At 49.0% G+C, this 20,655-nt stretch overlaps 1 protein-coding gene across 1 annotated transcript in view; it reads left to right on the forward strand.

Annotated features, from left to right (window-relative positions):
- The window catches only part of Kcnq3 (potassium voltage-gated channel subfamily Q member 3), a 291,536-nt gene that overhangs the window by 242,483 nt on the left and 28,398 nt on the right, over positions 1-20,655 (forward strand). The window contains 5 exon segments of the mRNA XM_046449139.2: positions 7,203-7,293; positions 8,123-8,249; positions 13,665-13,837; positions 17,863-18,018; positions 20,047-20,157. Coding sequence (XP_046305095.1) covers positions 7,203-7,293; positions 8,123-8,249; positions 13,665-13,837; positions 17,863-18,018; positions 20,047-20,157 — 658 coding nt within the window.

The following is a 20,655-nucleotide window of genomic DNA, read 5'->3' on the forward strand; positions in this document are numbered from 1 at the left end:
CACCTCAGTTCTATTTCGGTTACTCTCTGCATGGAATAGCATTTTCTATATTCGCTACCAAACTATTTATGTCTTTGGATCTAAAGCGAGTCCCTCATAGGCAGAGCCTAGTTAGCTCTCACTTTTCATCCATTCTGCCACAATGTGATCTGACCTGGGCAAGCCTGGTTTGCCTTCCAAAACTGCTGGGACGTTCTCCTCTAGTGCATGAGAAAGCTACAGCTGCATTTAAACAGGGGTTGGCACAGTCAGATACCTCTGCTCAGAAATGTGACACAGAAAGACACATGCTGATCCACTGGAGGTAGAGTGGCCAACGCCTCCTCCTGGGCTCTTTTCTGTTGACCTGCCACATTCCTTGCCTCTTTCCAGCCACGAGGGTGAAGTGGCTCTAAAGGTCCTCTTCTGGGACACTCAGAAGCCTGCCACAGCTTAGCTCAACTCTGTGTTACTTTGCTGACCCTGAAATTCAACCTCTCACCAACGGGTCTTTATTCACCTCTCATGTTCCTCAAGTTGTGAGTTTGTAACTTTTAAGATAGGATTAAGAGATGGGAATGGTCACTAAAATTTTCCATGAACTTCTTCTCAGACTGGTGGGATGGAGAAACAGGAACTGCCTGGCATCTGATGACCTAGTTTACAGCTGTTATGCACCTCAGGTAAATAGGCACACAGCATATCTGGGCAGAGAAAATGGACAAATGTTAAATAAGCAAAATGTAGGTCAGCTCTCTAAAGAAGAAGCAAATACCTCATTTTGTTTACTTTCTCTGAATGACCCTGGTGTTCTGTCTTTCACATTTGGACCTGAGGTTGGTGGGATCCAATAGAAAGGCACATATTGCAAGCAGCTGAAACAACGGTAGTAATGTCCATAACTGATTCTTTCTTTTCCCCAAAGACAAAGCAGAGAGCGGCACAGTGGAGATGTACCGGGCTGGGAGCCAGGAGACCAGGGTTTCACTCTAGCTCTGCAAAGAACCGTTTTGTGGCCACTAGCAAATCGCTCAGATCTCTGGAGCACAAATTCACAAATTTCCTTTTTAAAAGATGAAGAGAAAAAGAACAAGTCTTTCTTAAAGTCCCTCAAAATTTCGAGTAAATGGAAGTTCACAAGGAGCTTTAGTTAATGGACGTTCATGGGGAGCTTGGCATGAGCCAAGTCAGGGAAAGAAAACTGAAAAGTGACTTTAGCTCATTCCTGGTCCAAGGGGATGGCAACTCCTCAGCCCTTTCCTGCTTCTGTAACAGACATTGCTAATGGATAACAGCACTTCCCCAGCTAAGTTGGCAGCAGTCTAAATTCTTTTCAACACAGCGCTGTATTCTGGGAGCCTTAGTTAATCCATACCAGTGGGTTTGCAAGATAAAAATGATTTGTCAGCCCTGATCTGGGTGACTCAAACATTATTTTGGGGAGGTGATTTATAGAAATCCCTGTTGGCCATTTGTATGGCGCTTTTTTTTTTGAGAAATGTCTATTCAAAAATATAGCCCATTTAATTTTTTTTTGCTGTTGAGTTTTTTGTGTTCCTTATATGTTAAAGAATTATGAATATTGCTCTTTATCAGATGTATATTTTGTAAATATTTCTCCTATTCTGTTGGCTGTCTCTTTACTCTGTTGATTGTTTCCTTCGCTGTGCAGAAGCTTTTCAGTTTGATGTAATCCCATCTGTCTACTTTTGTTTTTGTTACAGATGGAATACTATTCAACCCTAAAAAGCATGCAATACTAGCCTTTATGACAGAATGGATAGACCTGGGAGACATTCCATTAAGTGAAACATTTCACAAATATGTGAAACTAAAAACAAGCAATGGAAGAAATCCCTGGCACACAGCGGGTGATATACTGGGAGGCATTTTGGTTGGGGACCAATAGCATCCTCATGTGCTCTGAGGTCATTCTCTGCTGGTTGGGGTTGTGCTGTCTTCTCCAGGGCCAGGATCAACGGTGGTGCCTCGGGTTAGGACAGGCATGGCTACCTAAGATGTCAGCAGCACTTGCTTTGATAGAAAATTCAGTCTGCCTTCTCCTGGCTGGGGAGAATGTCCCACGTGGGCCCATGTCAAGGCAGACAGGCAAGGAGTCTAAGAAGCGGGTCCACAGGGCAGCCGTTGCCTACTCCTTCAGTCTGTAGGAGCTTGTGTGCGCTACAGATGTCAGGACAGCCGCTCAGAAACAACAGCAACCAGAGCAGGAGTATCAGGTGTCTCTGGGAATCCAATGGAGCTCCCCCTCACCTGGGAAGCCAGAGAGGAAGGAGAGGAGGGGAGGCCATGGTCCTCTGCCTGCTGACCTGGGAGTATCCAGGCTGCCCCCACATGGGCTCTGACCAAACCGCCTCCAATGCAGATACCTGGGTACACGCTGTTGCCAACTCCCAGCACAGGGCCCTTCTCTCCCTTGGTGACCCTGCCCTGCTGCCTGAAATGGTGACGCAAATAAAAGATGGCAGTGGGGCTGGGGTCGTGGCTCTTCAGTAGTCAGTAGAGTGCTCATCTACTGTGTGAGACACTGGGTTCGATCCTTAGCACCAAGTAAAAACAAAGGTATTGTGTCCGCCTTGAAAGAATAAATCAATATATATATAAAGATGGCCGTGCCCTGCCTCTCAGTGCTGCTCTCGGGAGAAGAGGAAACGGCATATGGAAGAAATGGCCACAAATGCTAGGCTCCTGTCTTTGTCATGGTGTGAATGCAGCCTGTGAGGGGCACATCACAGTTCACTGTCTCTTCCCAGCGGGCCCTGCTTTGTTGCCTGCAGAAGATGACTGGCATGGCTGAGGAGAGGGCAGTGGGGATGTCCAGATGCCCCTGTGGTTCCTTGCTCACCTGTATGTCTATAGAAGCTGCCTGAACCTTCCTTCTTTGCCTGCTGCTGGGCAGAGATCTGACATGGAGGGGCTTAGGCAGGATGCACAGGGTCTCATCAGGAGTCCCTCACCTTGCACCTCGGAACCATGTGCAGGAATAAAGGCCTCCTGGTAGCAGTTCCCCCAGCCCTCCTCTGCCTTTTCCTGGTTGGAAGATGGCAGAGTTTGAGGAGAGCATGGATCGGGAGGTGTCCGATTTACGGGTGTGTCCAAGACCACTGACCCTGACCGGCAGCAGTTGCAAAGACAGCCAGGAAACAAGGGCAGCTGGTGGCTCCCCTCGGGAGTGTGGACCACAAACCCTGCAGGGCCTGCAGGTCACAGGAAGAAGTGAGGGAGAAGACCGAGGAGGGGGAGTGAAGGGAAGAGAGGAAGGGGGAAGGAAAGCAGGAGGGGGAGAGGAAATGACGTCAGGAGAGGGAGAGCAACGGAGGGCAGTGGAGAAATGGCCAAGGATGTAGAGAGGCAACCAATGGGATGAGGGCAAAAGGAGAGCTGGTGAGGCTCAGAAGAGAGCGCCAAGACTGGAGGAGAAGTGGGGAGCACAGCTAGCCATCTAGTGGCTCTTTAGTGTCCAGAGACCCAGCTGGCTTCTGTTGGCACACAGACATGTGCTCCATCTGAAATTGAGCTCCTATTTTAAGGACCTATTGAATTTTGCACAAAAAAAGGAGGTTTTCCCCTTCTCGGGATAGGAGGCCTTCCTTGATGACTGGAGCTTTATAAATTGATGGTTCTCTCATCTCAGCAGAGCCCCAGGTTACTGGAAAGGTGCAGAACGGGCAGAGCTCTGCCTGGTGGTTGCTGCCCCCTGCTGGCTGAAGTCTTGTTCTGTAGCTCCCTGGTAAATGATTGAAATCTCTTTGGTGGTTGGTGAAGTCTGAATTATCCAAGCATCAAGTTATTAAAGCTTGGTGTTGTTGCAACTTCTGCCCTGACATCTCCTCTGAGCTTTAGACTTAGATTTTGATCAGCCTGATGGAGACTTCCACCTGGATCTCAGACTCCGCAGGTCCACAGGTTGTTGCTTGTCTTTGCTATTGTGCTGGCTGTTGCCCATCCTCCTGCCATCTTTGAACAGTGGTCCTTCACACTTTCCCCAGCCCTGAGGCCTTCCTGGTGTCTCCCTGTTTGGCCTTCACATCCCTTTAGTCACAAATCCCACTGAGAACATCAGGAGGCTGTTGTTATCTCTCCACCTGAGCCTTCCTCGTCTCTGGTCAGCCAGCAACAACAGCCTTGTAACCAGTCCTTCAGAGAACTTTTTGCAGATACATGTAGATGCAGATGTGGACACACTCTAGTCTCCTTTTTTCTCTAAGTGGCACCTTAGAGATGTTCTGTGAGTGCCTGAAAGATGAATAGTACCAAACTCAATATACGCTATTTTTTTTCCTATGCATACTCCATACCTGTGGTCAAGTTTAAGATCTAAATTAGGTACAGTAAGAGATTAAAAGCAATACTTAATAATAGAACAATTAGAATACTATATTGTGAAAAAATTACTTAGAACTTATAAATTGCTTATTGTTGGAATTTTTCAGTGAATATTTTCAGACCACAGCTGACCGTGAGTAACTGAAACCACACAAAGCGAAACCTCAGATGGGGGGACTTACTATATATAGACACTTAATCCAGAGAGGTAGCTAGGTATTAAAGATGTCTTGCAGAGAAAAATGCAAACTCTTCACTTGGCCCAGAAACTCTAGTATTCTGCCTGTCTCTCCAGGCCCTCCCTATATCCTTGTCCTTAATTCCAACGAGAGGGCAGTTGCTGACCTCCGTTGCTGCTTCAGCCCTTTCCCTAAGCACTTATGTGTTCTTATTAAGTGCCAGCTCTGAGCTGGTCACTGGACTATGGAGAGGAGCCGGCAGTCTCTGCTCTCCAGGAGAGAAGTCTAACAGACCAAGCAAGTAAATGCAGCTGTTCCATGGCATGAATCACCATGCTCTATAAACCCAGACACCCCTGGCACAGATTTCCATTCCACAGTGTGTTCATTTTCTATCACTGCCTAACAAATTGCCACTACTTGCTGGCTTGTAACAACACACATGTCTTTATCTCAGAACTTCCAAGTGTCAGGAGTCCATTTGTGACTTAACTGCATCCTGTGCTCAGGGTCCCACAACCCAGCAATCAGCATGTGGTCTGGGCTGATCCTTTCTGGACCTTGTGACCATCTTCCAGGTTCTCGTGATGGCTGGCCCTGCAGGACAGTCACATGTTCATGCTGGTCAGCAGCTGGGGGTGCTCTTGGGTTCCAGAAGCCCCCACAGCTCCTTTTCTCAAGCCCTCATAGGTCCTTCATGACATAGCAGCTCACAGCCAGCAAGAGTCCCTGGCTCCTGTCTGTGAAACAGTCTTGTACCCTGTGCAACAGTCACAGGCGCAACTATCTCTATACTTTCACCATGTAACAAAACCCAAGTAGAGGAGTGACTTCCTCCGCCATTGCCATGCTGTTGTCAGGAGTGAGCCACTTGCACCAAGGGGGAGGGACGGCTATGCAAAGGCGCAAGTCCTGGCATCAGCTGAAATTGTGCACACCATGCATGCTTCTTGTAGAATCTCCCCCATATTGACACGCACACCAAGTACGTGGGGTGGCAAGAGTCTCAGAGTCTGGCTAAGGCTCCTACTTCTGCTAAACAAGATCACTTTGGGACACAATTGTCCCTTTCACCCACACACTGACTCAGCCAAGGACTCCAGCTCCATGTTCAATGCCAACTGAGGACAAAGCCTAGTGGTTGCTGGCTTACATCATAGGACCCAGAACTTAAACTTTTAGAAGATCTTGTTCTGAAAAATCCTTCAGCATGTTAATGGTCATATCTGCCCTGGGAGGTTGTTGTAAGGGTGATGAACTGATACATGCAAAGTGGCAGGTGGAAGGTGCTCACCGAAGGGCAGTAATGGGAGTTGTCCCTCATCATCACCATCATCACTATCACCACCATCACCACCATCATCACTAACATTACCACCATTATCATCACCATCATCACCACCATCACCTGAGAAGAAGGTTTGGGATTCAGGATAGGCAGATTCCAGGATGGATTAGAGTCACAAATTTCAAGTAAAATGGCCAGACATAGAAGTTTGGAAATCTCAGGTTCCTAGGAAGAGCTGGAAACATAAATATTCAGGTCTGAAGATTAGCAAGTTTAATGACTGAAACATGTGACTGGGATCACCAAGGACCAGCCAGGATTTGGGTCCCAGCCAAAGCCAAAGGCAGATATTTTCATGCTTCCTGTTATCAAGTTTCTTGCTCTTATAGCATGAGGCAGTCTTCTGCTTATCCGGATTGTGAGCTCCTGAAAGCAGATCCAGCTCATTCATCAGCGAATTCCAGCTGTGCTCCCAATCTCTGCCTTATACAGATTCAAGGAATAAATGAGCAAACCGAGAAGCATGGGTAGAATTAGCCATGAACAGGACAGAGAGCAGATTGTCTGGAGTAGGAGCACTTAGAGTATGTGAGACACCATCAGGCTTCACCCCAGGGTCCTAGCTTGTCCATTCTCTGTCAGATACCCCAGGAACCAGGAACTGACTGTGGAGCCAGACTAGTCCACATCTGGAGGAGGAAAGGCCATTTTTATTTGCTAAAGCAACGAAGCATTCTCTGTCTCTGTCTCAGGGGTTTGCTTTAGTCTGAGGTGAGAGCAAGGACCAGATGACCTCTGTAGGAATTTTAAGGGACCAGCTTTGAGCAGCCCTCAGTGTGCTAATTCCTATTCTTTCCAGCATTTCAAACACAAGTCGAAAACCCCCTGCCCCTCGCCAATTGAAAGAGGTTTTCTACAGCCATTGACTGTAAAAAGGAATAGTACTCAAACATGAGGACACAGCCTTCTCTGAATTTATCTTTGAAAAGAGTGTTTTCTTCATACAAGGAAGAATTTCCATATATTTTAAGATCAGAGCCGTATATATACTGGACGTGCTAACTTATTCATGTTCTTGTTGATTTAAAAAAACAGCGATAATTTTTGGTCTTTTGGGATTCTGCAGCCCCCTACTGCTGGGAGGGCTGGTTTGACTTCTAAGTGACTGATTCTGCTAGCTAGCGGTCAAGTGAACACATGCACCTTGTTGAACCATACTTCATCTAGCTTTCTCTAACTAGGACAGGAATTCCTATCTGTCCCGCAGATTTCTCTGGGGATTAGGTGGGATAATGGAGAGAGCACAGAATGCTGTCCAGTGGGACTGTGCCTTCATCCAGGTGACTTCTTTCCCCATCTCCCTGCACAGCCCTCCACGACTAAAGGTTCTTTCCTCTCCTTCCTCCCTCTAGGTTCCTGATTGTCCTAGGGTGCTTGATTCTGGCTGTGCTGACCACCTTCAAGGAGTACGAAACTGTCTCCGGAGACTGGCTCCTGCTGCTGGTGAGATGGCCGGCACCCCCACTTTGTTCTGGGGTGGAGCCCTCTGGTTGGACTTCCACAGTAATGAGGAGGATGCTGCCCCTGGTACAGGTCTGCCCGACTGGCTGTATCTCCCCAGGTCCTCAGCCATGTCCAGGCCTGAGAACAAAACCATGCTTCCCTCACTTAATGAGGCCGCCATGGGCCCACATGTGTTCCTGATAAAGATTGGCCATTTCAGATTAGAGATAAGAGCAGATGAGTCAGAGCCAAGGCCATTACATGTTCTAAGTTCTATAATACAACTTCCCCTTACTCCAAAGTTAACAGAAAGGCATGCTTCACCCTACACTGGCCTCTGCTTTGGTTTCTCAAAATGTAATTTGAAAATTATATGAAATACTTGGGGGTGGTACCTGGCTTAAAAATCTGGCTTAGCCAACATTGGCCACAGTTAGCAACAAGAGGGGCCAGACACTGGGCAAGATTAGTAGACTGTTTCTTTGAGACAGCTTTCTTCAACCAACTTCACTTTTTAAAGGTTTTTAATATGTTCAAAAGGACTTTTTTTTAAAAAATGATTCTTTGCAAAAAGAAACATAGGGAAAAAAAGAAAGAAAAAACCACAGGGACGAGCCAGGGACAGTTAGCACATCTGAATGAAGAAGGAAACCCTCCAAAGATGATGGAGGGAACCAACCCTTGACTCCCTCCCCACCCCCAGCCACTGCCACCACAAAGCCCAGCAGGGGTGGCAGAAACCCAGCTCTCCAGATCTGCAGAGCAGAACACACTGGCCCGGACACCTGTCCCCAGCCACCCAGCCCTCTCCATATGCTCTTCCATGCAGGAAACATTCGCTATTTTCATCTTTGGAGCCGAGTTTGCTTTGAGGATCTGGGCCGCCGGATGTTGCTGTCGGTACAAAGGCTGGAGGGGACGACTGAAGTTTGCCAGGAAGCCCCTGTGCATGCTGGGTAAGCCCTGATCCCCCAGTCCAGGCGTTGCCTGGACTCAGGCCCCTTTTTCGTGCTTTACATCTCCAAGGATATTTTAAGCAACTATTCTGGGAGTGAGTGCAGCACAGTGGAGGCCAGCCCAGCCTCTGACCTGCCTCCATGCCCAGAATAGCATCAACCTGCCTGTGCTGAAGTTCCACCTTCCAGGGCTGCTCCTCCAGTCAACTGGAAAGGGCAGTGTGAGTGGTTGGGGTGGGGGACTCCTCTTGTTGTGGAGGAGCCAGCAGGTTGACAGGTGTTGAGAATCCCTGGTCCCTAGACTGCTGGCAGCCCTCCTGCTATGACAATGAAAATTGCCTGGACCTTCCAAACTGTCTGGGTGGAATGGGGAGGGACACCATTGCTGGCTGAGAATGTGCTACTGCAGGACCACCTTATCCCCACCTCACAGAGGGAACAGGCTCACAGATCCCAGGCATGTTCCAGTCTCACAGGTGGTAAGCATCAGATTCCATCTCAACAAGACTAGAAGACTCTAGCACCTGCTTGCCCTCCCCACCACCATGTTGCTGTGTCTCGATCCAAATGCTGCTTCTGAGAGGCCTTGTCACTAGGATCCTTCCTACTGGCTGCACTATTTTTATAGTGGAACAGCTCAATGACCTTTGTTTTCATCTTAAAATGCTGTGAGGAGCCTCATTGTGACAGGGCAAAATCCCCCTGTATAAAACCAGGAGTGGTAGAGCTTCCTGTCCCTGGGGTAGGGTGGGAGCTAAAGAGACAGCATCATTGGGGGTTAGCAATGGAAGGGACTCCAAGGCATCCACCCAGAGGCCCTCAGGCCCCTGCAGCAGCCTTGAAGTAGTCCCCCAGACCCTGCTTGCCCATCCCAGTGACGAGGTGCTCCTCACCTATCAGAACTTTCACCCCCTCTTAGCTCCTCTGACTCTGTCTAGTTATTTGGGTCCAGCCTCCTATGTTGCTCCTGTCCCTCAGTCTTGTCCCATCCAGGACAGGTGTGCTGAGTGACCCTGGCAGCACTGGACACTGGTGTTCTCAGTCTCATAGTCTGTGACATCTTCTGAGCATGTGGCTCCTTCCCCACCTCCTCTTCGAGCAGTGACTCCAGGACTGTACCCAGGCCCCCAGACACCAGGGCCGCTCAGAGAAGAGCTGCCTGTTCCTTTGCCCTAGGGGCCAGATCTCTCCTGCTGCATCAGGGCCTTCTCAGCCACTCACCTTATGCTGACCTGCTGCTGAGGAGAGTTTGGTTGTTTTTTCTTGTTTTGTTTTGTTCTGCAGAATTTTGAGCATAAGTAGGTGTGTCTGTGTGTGAGCACAGTTTTGGAGGCTCTTTAGCTACTCTGCTTTCTGTATTTTTTCTTCTCCCTCTTTGCCCTCTTTCCATATCTCCTCCCACCTGCCTTCCCTTCTTCCGTCTCTTCTTCCTTCTGCGTCTTCTGTGAGTGCAGCAGAGTTCAGCCGACTCTCCTCTCTGCAGTGACCGGCAGTGCTGGCTGGAGTCCTGCATGTTTGCATTGTGTGGTGGGGCAGCTTTGTGACCACGCTCAAATTCAAATTCCTGCCAAGTTCAAGACACCCTGGCACAGGGAACCCAGAAACTTCCAGAACAGGCGACTTCCCATGCAGCTGTCTCCACTGCCTTGAGGTGGGCTGCACACACAGGGATCCAGGCCACCCTGCCCGCTCTATCTCCATGGAGACACGCGGCTGGGCCTCAGCACTGTGGTCCTTGCTGGCCTCTTTTCCACCTGACTCATCTCAGCTACTTCCACGATGTGGCCCTGGTAGCAAATGTTGCTTTTCTCTGTGTGCTTGACAAGAGTGCAGTTATATTCCAGGGACGTGGTGGCCTTCATAATCATGGAAGCCTCAGAGCTGGTCACTTTGGGTGTAGATACTCCTTCTGAGTCAGATATTCCCTCCTCACCAAGCATCACAGACTGCAGCATTTACTGCAGGTGTGGGTTTTGTTTTTCTTTCTTTCTTTCTTTCTTTTAATTTGTTTTTTACTCGTGCATCATAATTGTACATAGTAGTGGGATTCTTTTTTTTAACATTTCTTCTCAGACAGAGCTTTCTTTTTTTTATTTGTTTTAAGTAATTACACATGACAGTACAATGATCTTAACATATCATACATTTGAATCAGATGGGATATATTTCTCATTTTTCTGAGTGTACAGGTTGCAGAATTACATTGGTCATGAAGTGGGATTCTTAATGCCATATTCCTACATGCACATAACATATTTTGTTTTTCTATGAATATTATAAGTGGATTTTTTGTACAGGTAAACTGAGAAGTTTGAGCAGTTATGCAGACTTATCAGAACCCTGATGCTTGCCCTCTCAGTTTTCCCAGATGACAGGTGTGTCTAGGGGTTCCCTGGATACAGTAAAAAAGCACATCAGATTTGAATTGAGAATTGATCATGTCACAAACTGAGACCAGAACATATAAACTTGTGGAGGTATGAAAGAGTGCAGTGTACTCAGCAAACCATGCATGCTTCCAGAAGATTCTCAGGAGCCAGCAGCTTAAGGAGCTCAGACTTCAGTGGACAAGCATTTCTTTGAGTGTGTTCCTTGAATGCTCTTGTGAAAAATAGCTCTATAGTCAAAATCCTTTGGGAGTTTTTCTTCCTGCAATAAGTTTTCTGCCAGATCATGTTTCATGAAAACCACCCTTAAATCAAAGTTAAAAAGAGAAAGGAAAAGACTCCTCTCAACACCGTCACTATTGGATTCATGCATGGAGTATGGCAAGACCACTGCTACTGGCCATTTCATCTATAAATACGGTGGGATCCTCAGTAGAACCATTGAAAAGTCTGGGAAGGAGGTTGTGGATGGGAAAGAGCACCTGCAAGTGTGCCTGGGTTGTGGAGAAGCTGAAAGCTGAGCATGAGTGTGGTACCACAATTGGCATCTCCCTGTGGAAACTGAAGAGCATCTAGGTAACTGTCATTGATACCCCAGGACATGGAGCCCATCAAAGACCAGGCTGCAGGCACATCTTGGGCTGACGGTGCTGTCCAGGTTGTTGCTGCTGGAGTAGGTGAATTTGAAGCTTGAATCTCCAAGAGTGGGCTGACCTGTGATCGAGCTCTTCTGGCTTAAACACCAGATGAGAAAGAACTAACTGTTGGTATTAACAAAATGGTTTCCAATAGCCACCTGCAGCCAGAAGAGAGATGAGGAAATTGCTAAGGAAGTCACACCTACCTTAAGAAAACTGACTACAAGCTGACACACAGTGGCACTCATGCCCATTTCTGGTTGGAATGGTGATGTCTTCCTGGAGCACAGGGAACGGATGGAAAGCCACCCATAAAGGTGGCAATGCCAGTAGAACCCCACTGGGGGGAAGCTCTGGATTACATCCACCAGCAGCAACTCATCCAACTGAGGAGCCCTTGGCCCCACCCTCCAGAATGTCTACAAGATTGGTGGGATTAGCACTGTCCCAGGGGTCCGGGCAGAGACTGGTGTTCTCAAACCCAGCATGGTAGTCCCCTTGCTCCTATCAGTGTCACAACTGAAATAAAGTGTGTTGAATGACCATGAAGCTTTGAGGGAAGCTCCTCCTGGAGCCAGGGTGGGCTTCAGCGTCAAGTACATGTCTGTCACACATTTGTCACAGAAATGTTGCTGGTGATTGCAAAGATGACCCACCAGTGGAAGCAGCTGTCTTCACTGCCCAGATGATTATCCCAAGCCATCCGGGACACATCAGCACTGGCTGTGTCCTGTCCTGGGCTGCCAGACAACCCACGGCTTGCAAGTTTGCTGAGCTGAAAGAGAAGGTTGGTCACTGTTCTGGCAAGAAGCTGGAAGATGGTCCTAAATTCTTAAAATCTCATGATGACACCATCAATAAGCTCATGCATGTTGAGAGTGTCTCTGATTATCCTCCTGTAGGTTATGTTTGCTGTGCTTGGCACAAAGCAGCTGCTGAAGTGGCATCAGAGCAGTGGACGAGAAGGCTGCCGGAAGTGGCGATGTCACCAAGTCTGCCCAGAAAGCTCAGAAGTTCAAATATCTCCAGCACCTGGCACCTCAGGCTTGATCAGAGGTCCCAGAACTGTGTGTCTCAGTTGGTCATTTAAGCTTTATAGTAGAAGATTGGTTAAAACAACACAAAACTTTCAAAAGGAAAGGAGGATATTTGCAGACTATTGGGGTTTTGTGTGTGTGTGGCAGTTTTAAGGTATTAGTTTTTTAAAATCAGTACTTGTAACAGAAAACAACTTGACGAAACACCTGTCAAAGAATTTTGAGACCTATTAAACTTATCACCAAGCTTACTGGGGAAAAGTACCTTTTGGAAAGGCTGAGCTTCGTTTGTATAGTTAAAATCCCACAGTGCATATTAGCGTACTAAAGACACTGAGAATCCTTCAGTAACAACTCGACTTCCAAAGAGTCTTTCCCAAATGTACTTGACCATGAGGCCCCCTTAGCTTGCCAACCCTCTGCAGGATGGTGGGGAGATCATTGGTGGGAGTGTTGGGTGTCCCTGAAGGAAACAGAGAGGGATCAGGCCCCTGTCTTTTGTGCTGGACTGTCTGATTCCAAGAGCTTGGGGCTTTTTTACAAGTGCTTCATCCCCTTGGCCCACCTCTAATTCCGGCAATGCCTGTGGTGGACATTTCCATGATACAAACATCTGCCCCCTGGGTGGGCCTCAATTTCCACAATATACCCTGAAACACAGGGAGATCAGTGGACTAATGCGGCTCAGAAGTACGCAGGTGCTGACAACCCCGGGTTGACCCTCCACCAGCAGGGACAAGCGTCAAAGGACTAATGTGCCAGCTTCTCACTGTCCAGATGGATGAATTTGCAAGGTGCTCTTCCTACGGCTCCAAGGACCCAGCAGGGACCCTGATAGCACCCCTCACTTGTACATTTCTCCTTCTCCCGTCTCCCTCTGCTATCACTGAGGCTTCCTGGGATCATCTCCCAACAGATTACTTGCACCCAAGTTCCTGTCTCAGGGATGTTTTGGGGGAGCAGTGGCTGAGCTTCAGGCTTCACCTCTGTAGCCTGAGTGTCCCTGATCCCCTCTTCTCCCCAGTTCACCTGAGAGTGAGTCTCAACTGCCACCCTGCAGGCCTTGGCAAATCCCTGCTCCGGGATCTAGAACAGTGTTGGAGGCCTGTTTCCAATCCCGACTCGACTAGTCTAGCAGTGTGGCCTTGGGCTGGCTCATGCACAGGGCATCTGCTTGATCATGCATCACAGAAAATACTGTTTTCCATGTGTGCTTGAAGTCCAGACTGAATGCAGCAGCTCTGAGCCCAGCCCTGTGGCGCACATGTGCATCTGCCCCAGCAGGCAGCATCAGGAGATGGCTGTGCCTTTACCTGACCTATTCTCTGCCACTCTCACTGTCCTCTTCCCTAGACATCTTCGTGCTGATCGCCTCTGTGCCAGTTGTTGCTGTGGGAAACCAGGGCAATGTCCTGGCCACCTCCCTGCGAAGCCTGCGCTTCCTGCAGATCCTGCGCATGCTGCGGATGGACCGAAGGGGTGGCACCTGGAAGCTCCTGGGCTCGGCCATCTGCGCCCACAGCAAAGTAAGTGCCAGAGAGAAGTCACACGATTCCATGGACTTCTCACCCAACTCTGCCTTTCCATGACATCCTCTCCCTTACAGTGTTCTCAGGGTTGGGTCGTTCTGCCACCATGGATGATGATGACCGGGAGCACGAGGGATATGTGCAGATGTGGTCCAGAGAAGCAGGGAGACCTGGGCTTAGCTCTCAGCTCCTCCATTGGCTTCATCCCTCACCCCCCTTTGGCCCTCAGTTTCCTCATTTCTAATGCTTGTGCTCCAGACGTTGGAGAAAGAGAGATGAACTCACACAGGGCAGATGTGGTGGGAGGGAAAGGTCGGAAGTCACACAGGCTGGTCTGGAAACCAACTCTACCTGTGGGACTTGGGGAATGTTTTTGTAACCACTTTAGGTCTTGGGTCCTGCATTTATAAAGTAGGAATGATAATTCGCCATATGGTTGGTGTGAGGATGACGTGAATTGACACAGGAGGAGCATTTACAACATACCCAGCCAGAGAAGTCATGCAGCTTCTCTCACTACGTAAAGCCCAAAGCACGGTGCCCAGAACACAGTGTCGGAAATGGACTAGCCACCCCATGAGCCTGACGCTCTCATTCCCCCATTTCACCAATGAGGAAGCAGATGCAGAAAGAAGAAGCAACTTGCTCAAGATCACACAGTGGGACACAATCCCAGACAGTGCCTTTCCTGAGCCATATCCAAGAATTCACTGCTGTCTCTGTAAGCTCACATCTCCATGAGAGGCCAGAAAATGTTAGGGGTGGACTCAGTATGGTCTCCTTCCAGAGTGCCACGTGCCTAGGCTTCCAAGCTGCTCAGGCTTGGAAGCCAAGCAATTCTCTGGCTTCATGGCAATCCCTGGGTTTTCTTCCTATCGTTAACCCAAGCCTCCAGAACCACTCTGCTTTAATCTGGCTGCTGAGCTGACCCTGGGGGAATGAGAGAAAGCCTCTGTCTCAGCTTAGCAGGAAATATCCTAGGGAGGCCAGTGCAGGAGAGAGCAGAGGGAGGGACCCCAGGACAGGCATTCTTTAAGGACATAAATTCAAAGCCACCTCCTTCGCTGAGTCTTTTGTGCCAACCATAGTGGGCACCCCTTTCCAAGGGACCCTATACCCTCCCAGTCAGTAATCACATGCAGATAAATCACATGTACCCAAATCCCTGTCTTAGGTTGTGTTTCTGGGAAACTGGGTCTGAGGCAGTGAACCTGGGCAATTCATACTAAGGGAATTCAGAGCTTTTCTTACATCACCGTGACCAAGCTGCCTCCAACTTCAAGACTCCACAACACACAGCTCCTGGGTCCTACATCTCAGATATGCACCCAGATACACTGGGGCATGGTTTCCCACGAGATGGTATCTTATAGTAGACCAAATACAAGCTTAGAGCAAATTCAACTGGGTCCCTTGTTGAATGAAGCATCATTATGCAACACACAACTGTTTGCTTTAAATAAAAACGTAAAACACGTAGGTCCCTCCACCTTAGAATGCCATTTCTTGCCATAAGTGTTTTTTATTCCCTGTCTGTGCCACCTCTGTCCACAAGACTTGGTGAGGTGACAGTTTTCTTTACAGAGTTTTCTGTCTTCCTCCTGACCTCCAGTTTATCTTTTCTCAGAGGACATGTTCACTCCACCCTCCTGGGCTCAGTCATAACCTAGTACCCATGGGGCCCAGCTGATTGACAGCTCTGGTGGAAATTGGTGATAAAAATTTCTGGCTTGGGGTCCTGGCCCTGCTTTCCTTAAGACTAGGATAGATGCCCAGTGTCTGCTGACTATTTACCGTGTGATTACCAGCAACCTTGGATGTTTGTGATATGATTCCTGAGGAAGGTGGGCCCACCCTGAAGCCAGACCCTTCCACTGAAGCAGGATCTCCTTCCCGGGGCTGGCAAAGGCTCTGGAGTGGAGCTGCCTGCTCACAGACCTTGGTTTACCAAGCTCTTCCCATGCCCCAAAGTGTGTGTTGTGAGTACTGGTGAAGGCCTGGGCTGTCAGAGCAGAGAGGAAGCTCTTTCTAAGGGGACAAGCACATGCTGATCTTGTTTCCTCATCCATCCGTTAGCTCTGGGCTTGACTCCTCTGGACGCTCAGAGATGAAAGGTGGGAGGACTATGTTCCACAGGTCAAAACCTTTAAAGGTGATGCTCTCACTAGTTAGGATAGGCCAGGACTTGCTCTCAGAACAAATAAGTCCTGAGGTCACTGTTGTCCAGCAAAAGACACCTACATCTTGTTTTTGCGGTGTCTGCCATACGTTGGGTAGACCTGATCTATCGTGAGAATGAAGCCTTGAGAAACTGAGGCAGGGGGAAAAGGGTCTGGTGCATCCTGCAAAATGACTGTAAAGGACAAGAAGGGACTTGCCCCCTTCACTTCCCCACATTGGCTGGACACCAGTCCTTACTCCCAGCCTGACTGCGGGGAGCCTCGGCACATGAAAGGAATGATTCTGCCACAAAACTGCTGGCAAAAATTGTGTCAAGTCAGGATTGCCTCAAATAGTGTTGTAAACGGCTGCGAAGCCCAGAATGGGGACCCATTTCACTCCTCATTGGCAGCCATTGTACCATCTCTTAATAATCCTGCACCTCCAGCTTATCTGAGCCGCCGTGAGCAGACAGCTGTTTCTTTAGTCAGGCGCAGATGAAACTTCTGACTTGCATTTGGGAGCCAGGGAGTAAGAAAACACATAAACACGGGAACTGCATTCTACAAGGCAAGAGGCCACATTCAGACAGCCCCCAAGGAGGCAGCGTCCACCTAACCCTTGCCTTCTAGAACTCCCACCAGGAGTTCGCTGCTGGGCTGCCCCCCATCCCCTCTTGCTCTCGGCTGAGCTCAGGGGGTGCAGTGAGCAGTGATGCTCCAGATAGCGTGCCGCGCATCAGAGATGCAGGCTGCTGAGGGCAAGTGGAGGGGGAAGGAGCTCCAGCTGGGGGAGCAAGCCTCCCAGAACATTTCATGAGGGAGGTGACATGAGTCGAAGATGATGTGAGGCTTGTCATTTGGCCCCACCTCCGGGGTGGGGGTGGGGAGGTCAGGCAGCAGATGGCAGCTGACGTGGGAGGACAGCAAGAGGGTGACTTGCCCTGACTCAGCAGAAGTAGGCTTCCCTCCAGACTGCATTTGCCAGTCACCTTGGCCTTCCTCCCATCCAGCCTCCCGTGCTAAGCCTTGGCCTTGGGAGGGGATGAGAGAAATAAAGGAGGCTGAAGCTGGAGGAGCACTCAGGACGGTCTCCAGTGCGGTGCTGGTCTCCGCCACCTCTCTGTGCTGTTTTCTCTGTCACTCAACATTTCCCTTCAAACCAACTGACTCCTTGTCTCCTTCCCCATTTACCTGGTCTGTCATGTGACAAGAACCATGAAGTCACGAGTTCATATATTATTTATGCTCATTTTTCATATGTTCTAAATCAATGCAGAACCATTTCACATAAAATCCACTTATCTGAATTTACCCGTGGTACACATGTCACTTTCAGGGTCCCTGTGGTCCAGTATCTTCAATCTAAAAGTGAGAATTCTAAGGTCGGGCAGTGGGGGATAATTTGCCCAGGGTCACATGGTAACTGGGTGGCAGGTCTATTCAGAGGGCTGTCCACTGTGCCATACTAGCTCTTCCTGGCCACAGATTTCCTCACAGTATTGAGATGTATCCTGGTTTTGTCAGTCCTGCATGGAATTCAATCCTGAGCCTTCTCTGTGAGAGAGTGGCCAGTCCGTCTTGACCTCTCGCTGTCTCATGAGCTATGATATCAAGGTGACTATGAACAGAAGTCGTCCTCTCCTACTGGAACCACATATCCATTCCACTAATGAATGATGGGAATGATGTCCCTATTCCTGATCTCATTCTACTGTGATGGGAGGTGAAGGTCAGAGCAGGTGAATGACTGGTTTTCCCAGTCACAGAGCTGATAAATCCATAACTCCAGTGTGTCTGGCTCAAATGTTCATCCAAGGACTTTCTAATGGCTACTTCCCTCGTCCATTGTGACTCTTGCAGGAACTCATCACCGCCTGGTACATCGGCTTCCTGACTCTCATCTTGTCTTCATTTCTTGTCTACCTGGTTGAGAAGGATGTGCCGGAAGTGGACGCACAAGGAGAGGAGATGAAGGAGGAGTTTGAGACCTATGCAGATGCCCTCTGGTGGGGTCTGGTGAGTGACCTCCTTGAAGACCAGTCCTGTGGGGATTGACTGGTAGAGGCAGAGAGACCGAGGGCACGGCATTGGCACCCACAGTTAGGCAGCTGCACGCTGTGTGGGAGGTGAGAGCCAGGCCCCCTCCACCTCTCTGGCCACACTCCTGCACTTGGAGAGGACTTCCCTGCAGTATTTATAAGAAGCCAGGGTGGTGTGGAGACCCTCTCGGGTCACATTCTAGGGACACTGGGGGGCTCACTCCTCCTTACAGCAGCCTGAAGGAGATGCCAGGCCTTGGGACTCTCGTGGGTTACACCTCTTAAGTAGGCCGGGGGTTCCCTTCTCCTCAGAGCGGCCTGGGGCAGACACCAGCATGGAGACCCTTCTGGGTCCCCTGAGCCGTGAGCAGCTCCTGCGCTGGGCTGGCCAAAGGGGGCGTGGTCAGCAAGGGGCGGGGCCTCGCTGCCATCTTTAGTGCCGCCTCCTTGAGAGTGAGGAGTTGGCTTTCCCCTCAGGACCAACCCGGGAGAGGCCTAGTCCTGGGAGTGTTGGGTCACTCCACAGGGAGGGGCAGAGCTCCCTTCTCAGAGCAGCCTCAGTGGACTCTTGGCTTAGGGACTTTCATGAGTCATGTCTCTAGGGATGCCCAGGGGGCTCCTCCTTAAAGCAGCCTGAGGGAGACGCCTGGTGTGGGAACTCTCCTGGGCCATGTCTCTAGGGATGCCTGAGGCTCCCTTCTCAGAGTGGCTTGAGGGAGACGCCAGCATGGGGATCCTCATGGGTGGCGTCTCTAGGGATGCCTGGAGTTCCCTTCTCTTCAGAGTAGCCTGCGTGAGATGCCTGGCTTGGGGACCTCCATGGGTCATATTTCTACAAGAAGCCAGGGTGCATGACAGTCTGATCACACGGCCATCTGGGACCTTACCTTATGAGTCTCAGGTTGGTGGTATTAGCCAGGCCAGGCATGTGCAAACAGACACATGTCAGATACACACAAGAGCACCCAGACCTGAAGACATGCCTGGAGATGCACAGCCCCACGCCACCAAGATATTAGAGCTGGCATTTATTGAAGTCCTGTTTCAGATTTTCACTCCAGGTAGATTGCATTTACTAATGAACTTTAAGCTTAAACTCCTATTACTAACTCCTTTTGAAAAAATGGGGAGATTGAGGCATAAAAAGATTAAGTGACTAATTTAAGGTCCCTCAGCCACTAGAGAGTTGAACTTGAAATCGTATGAGGCATTGGACTCCAGCAGCCATGTGTTGCCTGCTCTGTATCCTTCTCCACCTGCAGATACATGTACATGCATTCATGTAAACACACCTGGAATATACCACACATGAAGAACAGACACATGCACACATATACACACTGAGTGCAAATATACTCACAAATACAGATCACTCACCTAGCTTTGTGTAAACTCACACATTCACAGATCCGTAGGCCCTCAGTATCCACAGAGAACTGGTTCCAAACCCCCTACCCCCTTGAGCATATCAAAATCTACAGAGGCTTAATACTGTGATATAAAATGGTATAAGGTATGCACACAACCTTTATACATTTTCCTGTGTATTTAAATCACATCTAGATGACTTACAACATCTCATACAATGTCAATATTAAGTAAATAGCTATTAGTATTTCTTATTTGACTTATTTTATGCTGTATTATTATTTTAATTGTTTTATTATCCAAACATTATTGATCTACAGTTGTTGAATCCAAGGATGTGGAACTGTGGATACAGAGGGCCATCTGTATATATAGAATACACACACACACACACACACACACACTTGTTTGAATTTATTGAAATATCTGTTGACTGCTTGATAGGAAAGCCCTACCTTCAAAACAGGGTGTGGTTTCAAGACTTTTATATAAGTTACTTGTACGGGTGCCTTTTCTTGCATGGGAACCTTGTTATAAATGGGAGTGGCAACTGAGCTGGGACTTGGGCAGAGCTCAGCTCGCATGTCACTGAGTTCCCCTTCCCAGGAAGCCCATGTCTGAACTCCTCTCTCTTCAGATCACACTGGCCACTATTGGCTATGGAGACAAAACTCCCAAGACCTGGGAAGGCCGTCTGATTGCTGCCACCTTTTCCTTAATTGGTGTCTCCTTCTTTGCCCTTCCAGCGGTAAGTACCTTGGACATGGGATAGGCAGGACCACTCACTGTCTGGTCCCAGCTCAAATCCCAGCCCAGTTCTCAACCTTTTGCACCCGAAATTCCAAGCCCTGTTGGTTCACTGGCTACTCCTGTAAGCATGGTTGTCCTCTCCCCTTCCATAGCTCGTGCCACTTCCCTTTGCCAGGAGTGAGTGATCCCTCCAAACATCCACTCCTCTTCCAAGACCCAGTTTCAATGCTATCTTCTTGGCTGGGCTAGCTGGTTCCTCTTAGGGCATACCTCCATGCTGCGCTTGCACATTTCCACACCTGTCTCCCTAGAGGATGGAGATGCCTGGGGGCTGACATTGTGTCTTTCAAACTTGTATCCCAGAGTCTCGCACTGGGGAAGGTTTTCATGCATGTGAACTCCCTTCCTATGCTAGTCAGCTTTTCATTGCTGTAGTCAAAATACCGGTCAAGGACACCTTCAATGGGGACAGGTTATTTTGGTTCATGGTTTCAGA

This window comes from Marmota monax, unplaced genomic scaffold (assembly GCF_021218885.2).
Source record: "Marmota monax isolate L192 unplaced genomic scaffold, Marmota_monax_Labrador192_F-V1.1 WCK01_AAM20220418_F8-fsc00073, whole genome shotgun sequence".
Taxonomy (NCBI): domain Eukaryota; kingdom Metazoa; phylum Chordata; class Mammalia; order Rodentia; family Sciuridae; genus Marmota; species Marmota monax.